The 13350-nt window shown below is 43.4% G+C and overlaps 1 protein-coding gene across 6 annotated transcripts in view; it reads right to left on the bottom strand.

The window, feature by feature from the left end:
- The window catches only part of NGEF (neuronal guanine nucleotide exchange factor), a 216452-nt gene that overhangs the window by 16772 nt on the left and 186330 nt on the right, over window positions 1-13350 (bottom strand). For all 6 annotated transcript variants that reach the window (XM_063915726.1, XM_063915727.1, XM_063915728.1 and 3 more), the window contains 6 exons: window positions 10337-10411; window positions 9563-9652; window positions 6860-7023; window positions 6094-6249; window positions 5446-5525; window positions 3106-3210 (listed from right to left, as the gene is read on the bottom strand). In XM_063915726.1, coding sequence (XP_063771796.1) covers window positions 3106-3210; window positions 5446-5525; window positions 6094-6249; window positions 6860-7023; window positions 9563-9652; window positions 10337-10411 — 670 coding nt within the window. The remainder of the gene's footprint in view (window positions 1-3105; window positions 3211-5445; window positions 5526-6093; window positions 6250-6859; window positions 7024-9562; window positions 9653-10336; window positions 10412-13350) is intronic.

The following is a 13350-nucleotide window of genomic DNA, read 5'->3' as shown; positions in this document are numbered from 1 at the left end:
ACACTAAAATTGGCAAGTGATGAACTTTTCCCAATTGGAAAATAAATTATAAAGTGAGGACACCTATATGCACAATTGTGCTAAGTACTGTCGTGCCTTTTTACATCTTGGCAAGAAAACTTCATGTAGCTAAACAGCTAAAAAAGAATTATCCTTTAACATAGGTACTGTGACGGCCCTCTGAGTATACCCAATTAAGGTTCAATTTACTGCTTAATTTAGAGGTTCCTGGAACCTCAGTTTTATATTATTATATTGTGGTCCTGTTTATGTATAATTTTATTTATTTTTATGTGTTTTTTGTGATTTGTTGTCAATAAATTGGTTTCATTTTTATCATTGTGTTCACCAATTGGTATTAAGCGCCGACCTGGTAATTTTCCTAATTGCTTTGTTTGTTGAGGAGGCCGGCTACCTCCTCACCAGGTGGCAGCTAATCCCAGGGTGCACACACACACAGGCCTGCCAGCGCCACTATTACCTCTTTTTCCTTTTTTTGCTACTAGAATATTATAGTCTGATATAACATACCAGGAGGGCTAGCTAAATATGCACTAGACTATTATAGTCTGATATAACATGCCAGGAATGCTAGCTAAATATGCACTAGACTATTATAGTCTGATATAACATGCCAGGAGGGCTAGCTAAACTTGCACTAGACTATTATAGTCTGATATAACATGCCAGGAGGGCTAGCTAAATATGCACTAGAATATTATAGTCTGATATAACATGCCAGGAGGGCTAGCTAAACCTGCAATAGAATATTATAGTCTGATATAACATGCCAGGAGAACTAGCTAAACATGCACTAGAATATTATAGTCTGATATAACATGCCAGGAGGGCTAGCTAAACCTGCAATAGAATATTCTAGTCTGATATAACATGCCAGGAGGGCTAGCTAAATATGCACTAGAATATTATAGTCTGATATAACATGCCAGGAGGGCTAGCTAAACCTGCAATAGAATATTATAGTCTGATATAACATGCCAGGAGGGCTAGCTAAACATGCACTAGAATATTCTAGTCTGATATAACATGCCAGGAGGGCTAGCTAAACATGCACTAGAATATTCTAGTCTGATATAACATGCCAGGTTGAACCTGAACTAGTGTAGTATAACCTAATACAACATGCGAGGAAAGATACCGGAAAATGTTAAATCAGCAGAACAAGTTTGTTGTTAAACATTCTTTTTCAATCTTATCACCTTATCACATTTAGTATACTCATTATTTCACAACAAACTATTGTAAAGCTGTAATAAATATAGAAATCAGATTTGTGATAGACACAATATTATCTGGGTAATAAACAGGAAATATGCAGAGTAAAACAGAAAATTGGCATTTATCCCTATTAGCATATTATGTAAGCCATACATTGCCTCCCAGCCTGTGAGCTAAGCAGCAGCAATCTATTCCCAGATTGTGTATGTGTATGGATTTAAGTATACGTGTACGTGTGTATGCATGTATATATGTATATATATATATATATATATATATATATATATAAATAAATTCTATGTATATATGGTAGTTTGGACAGCAAGGCACAAAGATAGCGGCAATCTGTTGATCATATCATTCTTAGGTAATCAATCAGACCAAACTGACAGTCTCAGTGCCCGTGTAGCCAACATCATGCTGCCTTCATGCTGGAGCTGTGCCCTTCTCAGCTAATATAGGACAGACCACAACACATCTCAGATGTACAATCCTCATGGATTCCTAAAATCTGTAGGACAGAGCATACAGAGTATTATTTGCACATCTGTGTTCTGCCCTGAATTCTCCCTAAGAGTCCCTATGAATGGACCTTAGAAACAGGATTCTTAATTATTATACCCTATTCCCTGTATTGAAATACGATCTGCTCTCTTTAAAACTGACAGACCATCTGAATGCACCATTGCAATTCTATAGTAATGAAGAATCCATGCTTTTGCCACACGAAGCCCTTAGAGCAGGGCTGGCCAAATTGGTCCTCGAGATCTACCAACAGTTCATGTTTTCCAGGGGTCCTGGAGATCTGTAGAACTGTCAGTTAGGAATGAATGCAGCACATCTTAATTAGTAATGACTACACCTGTGCACCAGCTAGGTGGTCTGGAAAATGTGTACTGTTGGTAGATCTCGAGGACTGGTTTGGCCAGCCCTGCCTTAGAGGGTTTTACATAATTACTTACCAATACTCTGTGACCTGGTTATCCTGGTTCCTGACTTGGCTGGTCTGGGTCATCCCTGATCTTTCCTTACTGACCAGATTGTCTAATGTCCTGTTCTGCCTGCTGCTGTTACTGACCCTGACATGTACGCCGAGTCTAATCCTCTGCTGCCTAACCTAATTCTTTACTTCCACTTTGACCTCAGTTTCCCTGATCCCTAAAGCCCTCCGCCCTCCTGGCACAATAACTTAGACTGTCTCTGCCTTCCAGTGTGGTGATTACTCTGCAGTGACGTGATGGAATCTTCTATATTTATTCTCACATTATCTTGCTGTATACTATCTGCTGTCCTCCTGTTTCCCACCATGTGTCAATACTAGGAGTTACCACATGTGGGTTACCTAGTGTTACCCCAGCTACCTTGCTGGGGCCTCATGTGACACAATCATATGCTGGCCTTGCTCAGTGGTGAAACCCTCGTCTTCTTTTTAAACCCCAAAACGATGATTACCAAAAGCAGTATTGCAAGCTAAGGTGTACAGGCCCCTTTGGGTGTATACATCATGTGTTGTTATGACACCAATCTAAATACCATTGTTTACTTATTCTGAAAAGAACGGTAACCAAGAGATTCCAGTCACCCTTTATGAAGCCCTGCCAGGAGGATTCTAGAGATGTCTGCAGAGTAAATGAGAGCCCCTTTGCATATTTCCAGTTTATCTTTACTATTCAGATAATAGTTGAGAAGATAAAATATTTGTAGCAGAGTGACAGGTGTGGCCTCGGCCAATCACTCATCAAAAGACTCGCAGCCCGTTACTCTGACTCAGATATTCTGTCTTTGAAATCTGTCAAGATTCTTATTAGGAGTCTCAAAATGTAGATGTCCCTGGGGCTCTCAACCTGTCACTAGTGGGACACATACCATCATCTGTCTTGTCCAGGACATTGAGAAGGTCAGCCAGGTCCAGAGACAGCTCATCCGGCTCCTGGGAAATATACGGGTGCACACACTGCACCTGTGGGCAGTCTGTGGAGACAGACAGAAATGGATTTAGCACATGCATTATAAATAACACAACTCTGATAAAGATATACTGTGGCGTGTCTGCTGAGTACTGTGTGAATCCCTGAACAGGATTATACAATCCCAAAAAAAAGAAATGATTTTAGAAATCTATGGGAATACCATGAGTATGTCAGATATTAACTCACTACATATATTACATGATAAGAGCTTACTTGCCTACCTGCCCCTCTCCATGAGGGAGAAAATGCTCTGTTCCTGGACTTTCCTGGTAATGTATGATTGCCATCACCTGTGGTGAGCTAGGTAATTGATAAGAAAGGTGTTTCACCACAGGTGATGGCAATCATACATTACCAGGAAAGTCCAGGAACAGAGCATTTTCTCCCTCATGGAGAGGGTCAGAGGTGTGTGTTTGTGTGTGTGTGTGTCTCTGTGTCTGTCATACTTGCCTACCTGACCCTCTCCATGAGGGAGAAAATGCTCTGTTCCTGGACTTTCCTGGTAGTGTATGATTGCCATCACCTGTGGTGAAACACTTTTCTTATCAATTAACTAGCTCACCACAGGTGATGGCAATCATACATTACCAGGAAAGTCCAGGAACAGAGCATTTTCTCCCTCATGGAGAGGGTCAGGTAGGCAAGTATGGATAAGAGTCACTCATAGTGGCACTAATACATGAAAAGAAGACACAACATTCCCAGTCGCAGTAATAATATACAAGTGACTTTATATATGAATAAACTCCTGTATAAAGGATGAGTAGTGATATGTACAGTCACGTATTATAAGGATTAGCATTGTCCCTACGCTTCAGAAGGGGCTGCCTGCCAGGTTCTATAAAATGTGAGAGACCTTCTAATTGATTTTGCAATGTAATCTGAGATACTCAGCTCACAAATATATCAATTGCAAACATATGGTTAATAAGTCATTAATTATCTTGCCATAAATATAAGAGGATATGTGGCAGATTCAGTTCAGCATGAGGTCCCAGTGGAACCTTACACAATGTGGGCTGTGCACACCAGTCTGGGTTCTACCATAAGTAAGACACTGCATACCCTGCAAAAATAAGCAATGTTTCTTACTGGTCACATCCCAGAAGACTCCTACGGGAATCGCCTCTTATGAATCTAAACAATCCATAGATTTCCCTTTTATTTAACATACAGTACATATCAACAGCCCAGATTTCTGACAGTCAAATGAAAACACTATCTTCTGTTAAGCTATACCTTTTATAGCAAAGGGGCGTGACATGGATGTCATCTCCTCATTTGTCCTTAAAGGAGTATTAAATCTTTAACTACAGAACTCTGCAAGGATAGCTGGAACCTGGCAATGCTTTGTAGGTCTCTGGTGATTTCATACTAGAAACCTGCACTTTCTTAGTACAGATTATAAATTGGACCCTTTCTTCAGTATAAATACATAATATGAAACAAAAACCTCTCTGAACTGAAAACTTCCTTCATTTCTAAATCATTCTTCTAATAGGGAAAGAGCACTCTAATATTGGCACTTTTAGACCATGGGTTGCTCCCACTTTGGCCGAGGGAGCAGCACCGTCGCTATGCAACTGGTGCCTGTATTTAGCTTGCATGGATCCCTGAATGGCATCTGCAACCTGAAGATCCATTCAAGAGTCACCCTTAGAAAAAAAATAACACCTGGTACAATTTCAAGCAGCAGAGATATGTACTAACAGCAATAAGAGAACAATTTTGCAATTCCCTGCTCAAAGTTCCCTACACACAGCCTGATTCAGAGTTAGAAGCAAATCAAAAATAGGAGCAATAAAAGGAGTGATTTACACTTTGGCAAAACCTTGTTGCACTGCAGGAGGGGCATATATAAAATGTGCAGAGTTGGGAAGGGGCAATACTACATGCAGGGGTGTCACCTGGGAGGGGTTTGTGTGGGCTGGGGGGGGATGTGTACCGTACCGAGAGACACCTTCCGAGGCGGTGACACCAAAATGATAAAAGCAGGACATGTGCATGTCATGACTAGAAAAGCAAAAGGTAACCAGTGATCTAAAAGACAATTAATGATATACTGATAGACGGATTAGATAACAAAAACACATATTTATTAGAACAACATAGTAATAAGTATTAAAAGATTCTACTAATCTGTGCTATCAAGTAACAATTAACCATTGATCTCAAGTCCCTCATCTCACCCCCTTAACTGAATTTAAGAATAGATATCTTTTAAACTGTATGTTACCTAAAACTCGAGCTGTGATGGAAACAAATTTTGTTCTTCGATTAGGAACTAAAGACGTCATCCATCGCTTCATTTCGCTCCTGAAAGACACGTTTAAGTCACATTCAGATATTATAAATAGAATAACGCATCACACTAGGGGCCCTATTTACCAACAGACCTTATTACCAGTGGTATATTTCATTTAGTATATCAGTGATACTAGCAGATATGCAGTTGACATTCAACATTACTTGCTGGTGAGTTCCAGCGACGTCTCTCGCTTCAGCTGCATCCTCCTCTCTGTTGCTGGCAGCCTACCGATGCCAGCGACAGGCTTCTGTGTCACGCACATACACAACGGCCAGCCTGCACATGTGCATGACTCGTTCATCTGGATGGGCCACGGCAATGCCCGAAAGGCTTTGCTGAAGCCGGAAAGGCTGCACTGCGTCCCCATTGCTGGCAATGGGGACCGTATCACTCTCGCCATTTATTGATGTAGTTCACAAACAAGTATATCTTCAATATGCAATTGTGCCCAACTCGGCATCACTCCCAAAGTGCCGAGACCGACCATCACAAAATACACTGGTGAATGCACATTGTTTTGTAAGCATGGGTAACAGTTTCAAGTAGTGTTTCAGTTACTACAAGCAAGGTACTCACTGGGATGTAGCCTTTAGCATATAGGTAAACTCCCTTTCATGGGTGTTTTCCAGGAGTCTCAGGATAAAGACATTAGCCAGTGTCTGACCCTGATCTTCCAGCTCTTCTACACGAAGGAGACCACGTGCTGCCACATCAAATACTTGATATCGGTCTCTGAGAGGGAAAATGCGTGTGAGATGTGGCATAGTAGCAGATCTACTAAGTTCCAAACCTACCTATGTGCCATAGGTAAAAAAAAATAAAAATCACATATACAGCTGTAACCACAATTATATTAATAATGTATTGTAGCCTTTTCGGAATTAATTTATGGGCCTAACATTGCAGAACTCCAATAGCTAATCCTCTGTACAACAGGCGTCCCAATTAGGAAAGAGCCACCAGGGCTACGGAATAATGTCTGGAATATATTTGTGATCTATGATCTCAATGAATGATTACTCTAGCACCTCGACCATTAGCTCCGCTCTGTGAAGGAAGAGGTAAGCCATACGTGTGCCAACATACAGATTGCTCATGGAAACATGTATTCACCCTTCAAAACGCCCATGACTCCAAGAAGAAGAAACCTAATGAATGGGACACCTGAAGTTCAGTAGATAATAACCCATGCCAATGACACAACGAGGAAAATGACATCATGGTGGTTCTGGCAGGGGTGTGTATCTCCTTAGTTGCTGGGTCCAAGTGGCCAAGTGGTTAAGTAATTCTTCTTTGTGGAGTTCCCATTTTAATTCCAGTGTCTTTATCAGGCACTACTCACCCAGGTTGACGTTTGCACAGGAGCAGCAGATCATTAAAGAGGAAAAGATACACAGGACGGAAGAGCTTTTTAGTGCGGAGGGTGCGAGAAGTGCGTGGTCCAGACATCTGTTGTAGTTCGCCTTGCTTTAACAACCAACGGGAGTGAGAGATGATTGGCACAGACTGTGAAGAGGATAGAGGAAGAATGAGCTGGCAGGAAGAATACATTATGGAACCATGTACTGTCAAACAAGCATGCAGAATAATGGGCCTGATTCTGCGATGAACACAAAGTGGCTGTAGATGCGGCCAGCCATGGAAGCCTGATATACTACCTCATGCTACTGCGAGAGTCTGTATAGCTCTTCTGTACAAGTAGAAACCTGTGCTGCCCACTGTTTTTACACTGGCCACCATTAGGAACAGCTCTTGCCCCAGCTCCATGCTATGAGATCCATCAGATACAGGCTTCCCTTCCCTATATGGGCGAATCTCTCTCAAACACATATACAATGATAATCCCACAAGCCAGGGTGGTTCCATGCGATTGCTTTCTCACCACCATTTCTACCCTGTAATGCACATGACGGACATACGCAAAATGCACAGAGTCACTTCTGAGCATGTACTATATGCAAAAACTCTCTGTTTGTGTCTATGAAGAGAGACCAGGAACACTCAGCCCTAGTAGCCCTCGTATATATATCTCCATGGTGTAAAAAGGAAAGCTACACGTGTCATTAAATAAACCTGACAAAGTAGATTTGACATAAATGTTAATACATAAAGGTGGGTATTCTATAAATAGTGGAGGAATAGAAATTGTGGCTTTACGTGGTTTAAATTTTTTTTTATTCTTTGTCATTCATATTCTGTAATGCTATATGTATACTATGGGACATATGTGCTAAGCCTTGGAGAGAGATAAAGTTACATCACCCACTTAGAATTTAAATTCATCATCAGAATGTCAAAACATACTGTACATCAATTTTATTTAAAGTAAAACCCCAATGTTCTCACCCTTAGGACAGAAAACCATCCCTGCTAAATATTATCCGTATTGTATGACTAACTAGAATGCTCTCTGTATTGTTTGGAAATAACTAGAATGCTCCATTTATTGTATGCCATAACTAGTATGCTTTCTGTATTGTATGGCAGTAACGAGAATACTCTCTGTATTGTATTACGGGAACTAGAATGCTATCTGTATTGTATGGCAGTAACTGAAATGTTCTCTGTTTTGTATGGCAGTAACTAGAATACTCTCTGTATTGTATTACGGTAACTAGAATGCTCTCTGTATTGTATGGCAGTAACTGAAATGTTCTCTGTATTGTATGGCAGTAACTAGTATGCTCTATGTATTGTATGGCGGTAACTAGAATGTTCTTTGTATTGTATGGCGGTAACTAGAATGTTCTCTGTATTGTATGGCGGTAACTAGTATGTTCTCTGTATTGTATGGCAGTAACTAGTATGCTCTCTGTATGGATCTGTATGTTACAAGTTGAGTATCCCATATCCAAATATTCCGAAATATGGAATATTCCAAAATACAGAATTTTTGGAGTGAGACTGAGATAGTGAAACCTTTGTTTTCTGATGGGTTAATGTACACAAATTTTGTTTAATACACTAAGTTATTAAAATATTGCATTAAATGACCTTCAGGCTGTGTGTATTAGGTGTATATAAAACATAAATGCATTGTGTGTATGTACACAAACTTTGTTTAATGCACAAAGTTATTAAAAATATTGGCTAAAATTACCTTCAGGCTGTGTGTATAAGGTGTATATGAAACATAGATGCATTCTGTGCTTAGACTTGGGTCCAGTCACTATGATATGTCATTATGGTATGCAATTATTCCAAAATACGGAAAAATACGAAATCCAAAATACTTCTGGTCCCAAGCATTTTGGATATGGGATACTCAACCTGTATTACACTATAACTTACCGTATTTGCCGGCGTATAAGACGACTTTTTTGCCCTGAAAAACATGCCTCCAAGTGGGGGGGTCGTCTTATACGACGGGTGCACTTCAGTTGGGATAGACATAGCTGCCATAGTGGCCTTCCGATACTCGCCCGGTGCCCATAGTGGCCTCCCGATGCCCGCCCACCTCATTCTACATACCATCCAGTATCGCGCGGTATCCAGTGCGGCCGCGGCGGGTCATCAGCGTAGCCCGCCCCTTGTCTACGCAGAGCTCGCACATGCGGACTTGCGCACTAGTGCCAATTACAGGGAGATGCAGGGACTGGCCGGAGGCGCTGCGGTCGCGTTGTGGCCGTACAATGGTGACAATGACAGGTACTGTAATGGCACTAATACTAATACTAATGGCACTCATGTGAAACCGGTAACAATAAATGCACACAGGGGTATACTTTTATACATTTTACAATCTGATGTTCTTTTACGTTTTATTTGGTGTGTGGAAGGTGTGCGGAAGAGGGGGTAGTCTTATACGGCGAGTACATAACAAACTCTATATTTTGAGTGGAAATGTTGGGGGTCGTCTTATACGCCCAGTCGTCTTATACGCCGGCAAATACGGTACATAAGGGAACCTTGAGAATGGAAGCCTACTTGGTAGAGTAAATTTGGTTGAATTCATGTTATTGTTCAGGTTAATATACATACACTTCAATTTTTTAAGTTGTTAAAACAAAACACAGATAATAAAAAAAATACATATATTTCATACCTTGATCTTAAATTCAAGTGTCTTCTCTATGCTGATAAGCTGTTCAGTGCGACTCATCTTCCTGACTCCATCATTACAGGCTCGCACAAGCTGAACAGCACAAGACAGAGGTATGGTCAGTGTGACACATAACTGATATACAGTATATTGGACAAACAAGAGACATAGGGGCAACATTTTAAATAAAAATAAAATCGTAAAAACAATAATTAAAAGATAACGTAAAAAAATGCTGCTATTACTAATGCAGCATTAAAACCAAGATCACAGTCTTAAGCAAATAACGGCAAACTGAATGCAAAATAAATGTGATTAAAATTACATCAAATAAAATATAATATTGGGCTCTTCATCTGGTGTGGAACTACAAGTCTCAGCAAACATAAATGCCTACCTCTGATCAAGGGGGAAAAAATGTAACAAATGTACCTGTATGTCGTTCTAATTTTACTTTTTCAAAATAGTATTACAAAATGTGTTCTACAAAAAAATTATAGAGAAGACTATTTGGCATTTTCTAAAAACACCAATCAGAACTTGACAAAAAAATAGCTACCTAGGAACACTGGGAAATACAAATGATTAAAGTTATTCAGGGGGCTAAATCAGTTACCCATTGTTATACCAATGCAAACTACATTTGGCCTTAGAAGCAGACTGTTCTTTATTATGTGTACTGTACTATTGTACTATTTATAAATCTCTTACAGAATTGATGGTTCCTATTGCTAATTTTCAAAAGGTTTATAAATATCCCCATGCCATGGGCCTTACTTTCTCCAGCTCGCGGTGTGCTTGTAGCGCCGATGTCTCACGTTCTGACCCCTCCTCCACTTTTGTCAAAATATTCTGCCAACAAAACAAATTAACACAATGTCAACATTTATGGGTTTTTACAGACCAACTTTGAGACGAGAAAACAATATTTTGTCATCTGTTTATGATATAGTGACATATTTACTCTTTCTATCCAGAGATTATACATAGTAATGAGATTTCAATATAAACAAGACATAGGGGTATAGTCAATGCTTGTCGGATCCTTTCCGGCAAGCATTGTCGGAAAAGATCCGACAAAGCAGTATTCAATGAACGGCCAAATCCGTAAAGGGGCTAAAACCTGCTTGGTATCCCTGGAGGGCGGCGCGCTGCGTGTGGCTGAAGGCACCCGCTTCACCCTACGCCTCTACTTCCAGCCCCCACTGACGGCCCAGCAGCAGCTGCAGCATCCCTGCCCTCTAACGGCAGCAGCGGAGACACCCCCCTGCCCTCTAATGGCAGCAGCTGCGGTGCCCTCTGGCTGGTCTTCATCAAGAAGCAGCGTCCTCCGGGAGCCGACGCGGGCGACCTGTGACACAATGAGTCTTCCTGGGCCTCGGGGGTGGAGGTGCTCAGCCCCCTGCAGCTCTCCTCATCACTCGGTGGCTCGGCAGTGGTGGAGGTGCGTGCCCGGCAGCTGTGGAAGGGGCTCCCCCTTCCACAGCTTCCGGGCACACACCTCCACCACCGGGTTTGGCCGCGCTTCCGACAGTACGTGGATTCCGACACTTGCTAAAGCGAGTATCATCAGCACAGCATCTTATATCTATGCAATGTACGCAGGGGCGGATTTAGGCACGGGCAAGCAGGGCGGGCACCTGGGGTGCTGCGGCCCACTGGTGTGGCCACAGTCACCCCCGCAGGCACCCGCCGCCCACCCGCATCCTGCTCCCCGCCTGCAGCAGGCGCCGTGGGCTGTGTGGGTGCCTGCTGCAGCCGGCACCACTGTCAGATGCTAGGGGTAGTGTCTGTGCGGTCCTGTTATGGGAGAGACGACATGATGTGCCTCCCATAGAGAGGAGCGGGCAGCCAGAGACGGAGGGCAGCGCAGCAGCGGTCGGGAGCAGGAGCGGGGCTGGTAAGTATCATGTGGTTTGTTTATTTTTTTGTGTTGTAAGTGACGCTACTGGGGGCACAACTACAGAGAGCACAGCTAAAGGAGGCAAAGCTACAGGGGGCACAACTACAGGGGGCACAGTTACAAGGGGCACAGCAACTAGGGGACACAACTACAGGTTGAATAACTACTGGAGCACAACTACTGAGGGCAAATCTACTGGGGGCACAACTACAGGGGTCATAACTGTGACCACGCCCCTTCCCTATGAAGCCACGGCCCTATTTATGGCGATACCCTATAGAAGCCTATGGGCTTCTTAATGCCGACCACCGCAACCCGCCGCCTCCGCCGTACCCCGCCGCAGATGCCGACCCCCCTCCCCTGGCATACCTTCTTCCAGGCAGCCCTGGTACCGCAAGCTAAACTACTCCTCCCCCTAGCAACACAGCCGGTGGTCCTTCCGGCTGCAGGAAGGAGGAGGAGGTGCCGGGGACAGCCTGCTGCCTGCTTCCCGGCAGGTGAGCAGGATGGAGACCCCAGGGATGTGACGGAGACCCCCGCACACCACCTCACAGGTATTGCGCCCCCTACGTCACCGCATTGCGATGTTAATCGCATATGTTAGTACATAAGCGATCAACATCGTTGCAATGGGCGGCGATGTATGTTAATGTTAATACATCCCGCCCTTTATCTTTTCTGCTCTGTCTCTTCTCCATCTTTCCCCCCCTTTCAATCTTTTTTCTTCCGCTCTCTGACACCCTTTCTCTTCCCTTTTTCTATTTCTCTTTCTTTTTCTCTACCTACTCTCTTCCCTCCTCAGTTTTGCTCTTGTTCTCCATCTCTCAAACTCTCCTGCCCCTCTGCGTCTTTCTACTGCGTCTCTTGCTCCTCAGTATGTCTCACTCTCTTGCTCCTCTGCGTCTCTCTATCTCCTGCTCCTCAGTCTCTCTCATTCTTCTGCCCCTCTGCGTTTCTCTATCTCCTGCTCCTTAGTCTCTCTCATTTTCCTGCCCCTCTGCATCTCTCTATCTCCTGCTCCTCAGTCTCTCTCATTCTCCTGCCCCTCTGCATCTCTCTATCTCCTGCTCCTCAGTCTCTCTCATTCTTCTGCCCCTCTGCGTTTCTCTATCTCCTGCTCCTTAGTCTCTCTCATTCTTCTGCCCCTCTGCGTTTCTTTATCTCCTGCTCCTTAGTCTCTCTCATTCTTCTGCCCCTCTGCATCTCTCTATCTCCTGCTCCTCAGTCTCTCTCATTCTCCTGCCCCTCTGCATCTCTCTATCACCTGCTCCTCAGTCTCTCACTCTCCTGCTCCACTGTGTCTCTCTATCGCCTTCTCCTCGGTCTCTCTCCCTATGCTGCCCTCTATGTCTCTCACTCTCCTTCCCCTCTGTATATCTGTATCTCCTGATCCTCACTCTCTCTCACTTTCCTGACCCCTATTCATTTCTCTACCTCCTGCTCCTCAGTCTCTCTCACTCTCCTGTCCCTCTGTGTCTCACTATCTTCTGCTCCTCAGTCTCTCTCACTCTTCTGCCCCTCTGTGTCTCTCTATCACCTGCACCTCAGTCTCTCTCACTCGCTTGTCCGTGTCTCACTATCTTCTGCTCCTCAGTCTCTCTCATTCTCCTGCCCCTCTGCGTTTCTCTATCTCCTGCTCCTCAGTCTCTCTCATTCTTCTGCCCCTCTGCGTTTCTCTATCTCCTGCTCCTTAGTCTCTCTCATTCTTCTGCCCCTCTGCATCTCTCTATCTCCTGCTCCTCAGTCTCTTTCATTCTCCTGCCCCTCTGCATCTCTCTATCACCTGCTCCTCAGTCTCTCACTCTCATGCTCCTCTGTTTCTCTCTACCGCCTTCTCCTCGGTCTCTCTCCCTATGCTGCCCTCTATGTCTCTCACTCTCCTTCCCCT

This window comes from Pseudophryne corroboree, chromosome 4 (assembly GCF_028390025.1).
Source record: "Pseudophryne corroboree isolate aPseCor3 chromosome 4, aPseCor3.hap2, whole genome shotgun sequence".
NCBI lineage: Eukaryota > Metazoa > Chordata > Amphibia > Anura > Myobatrachidae > Pseudophryne > Pseudophryne corroboree.
Note: the sequence above shows the minus strand (reverse complement) of the source record. Positions and strands in the feature narration are given on the sequence as shown.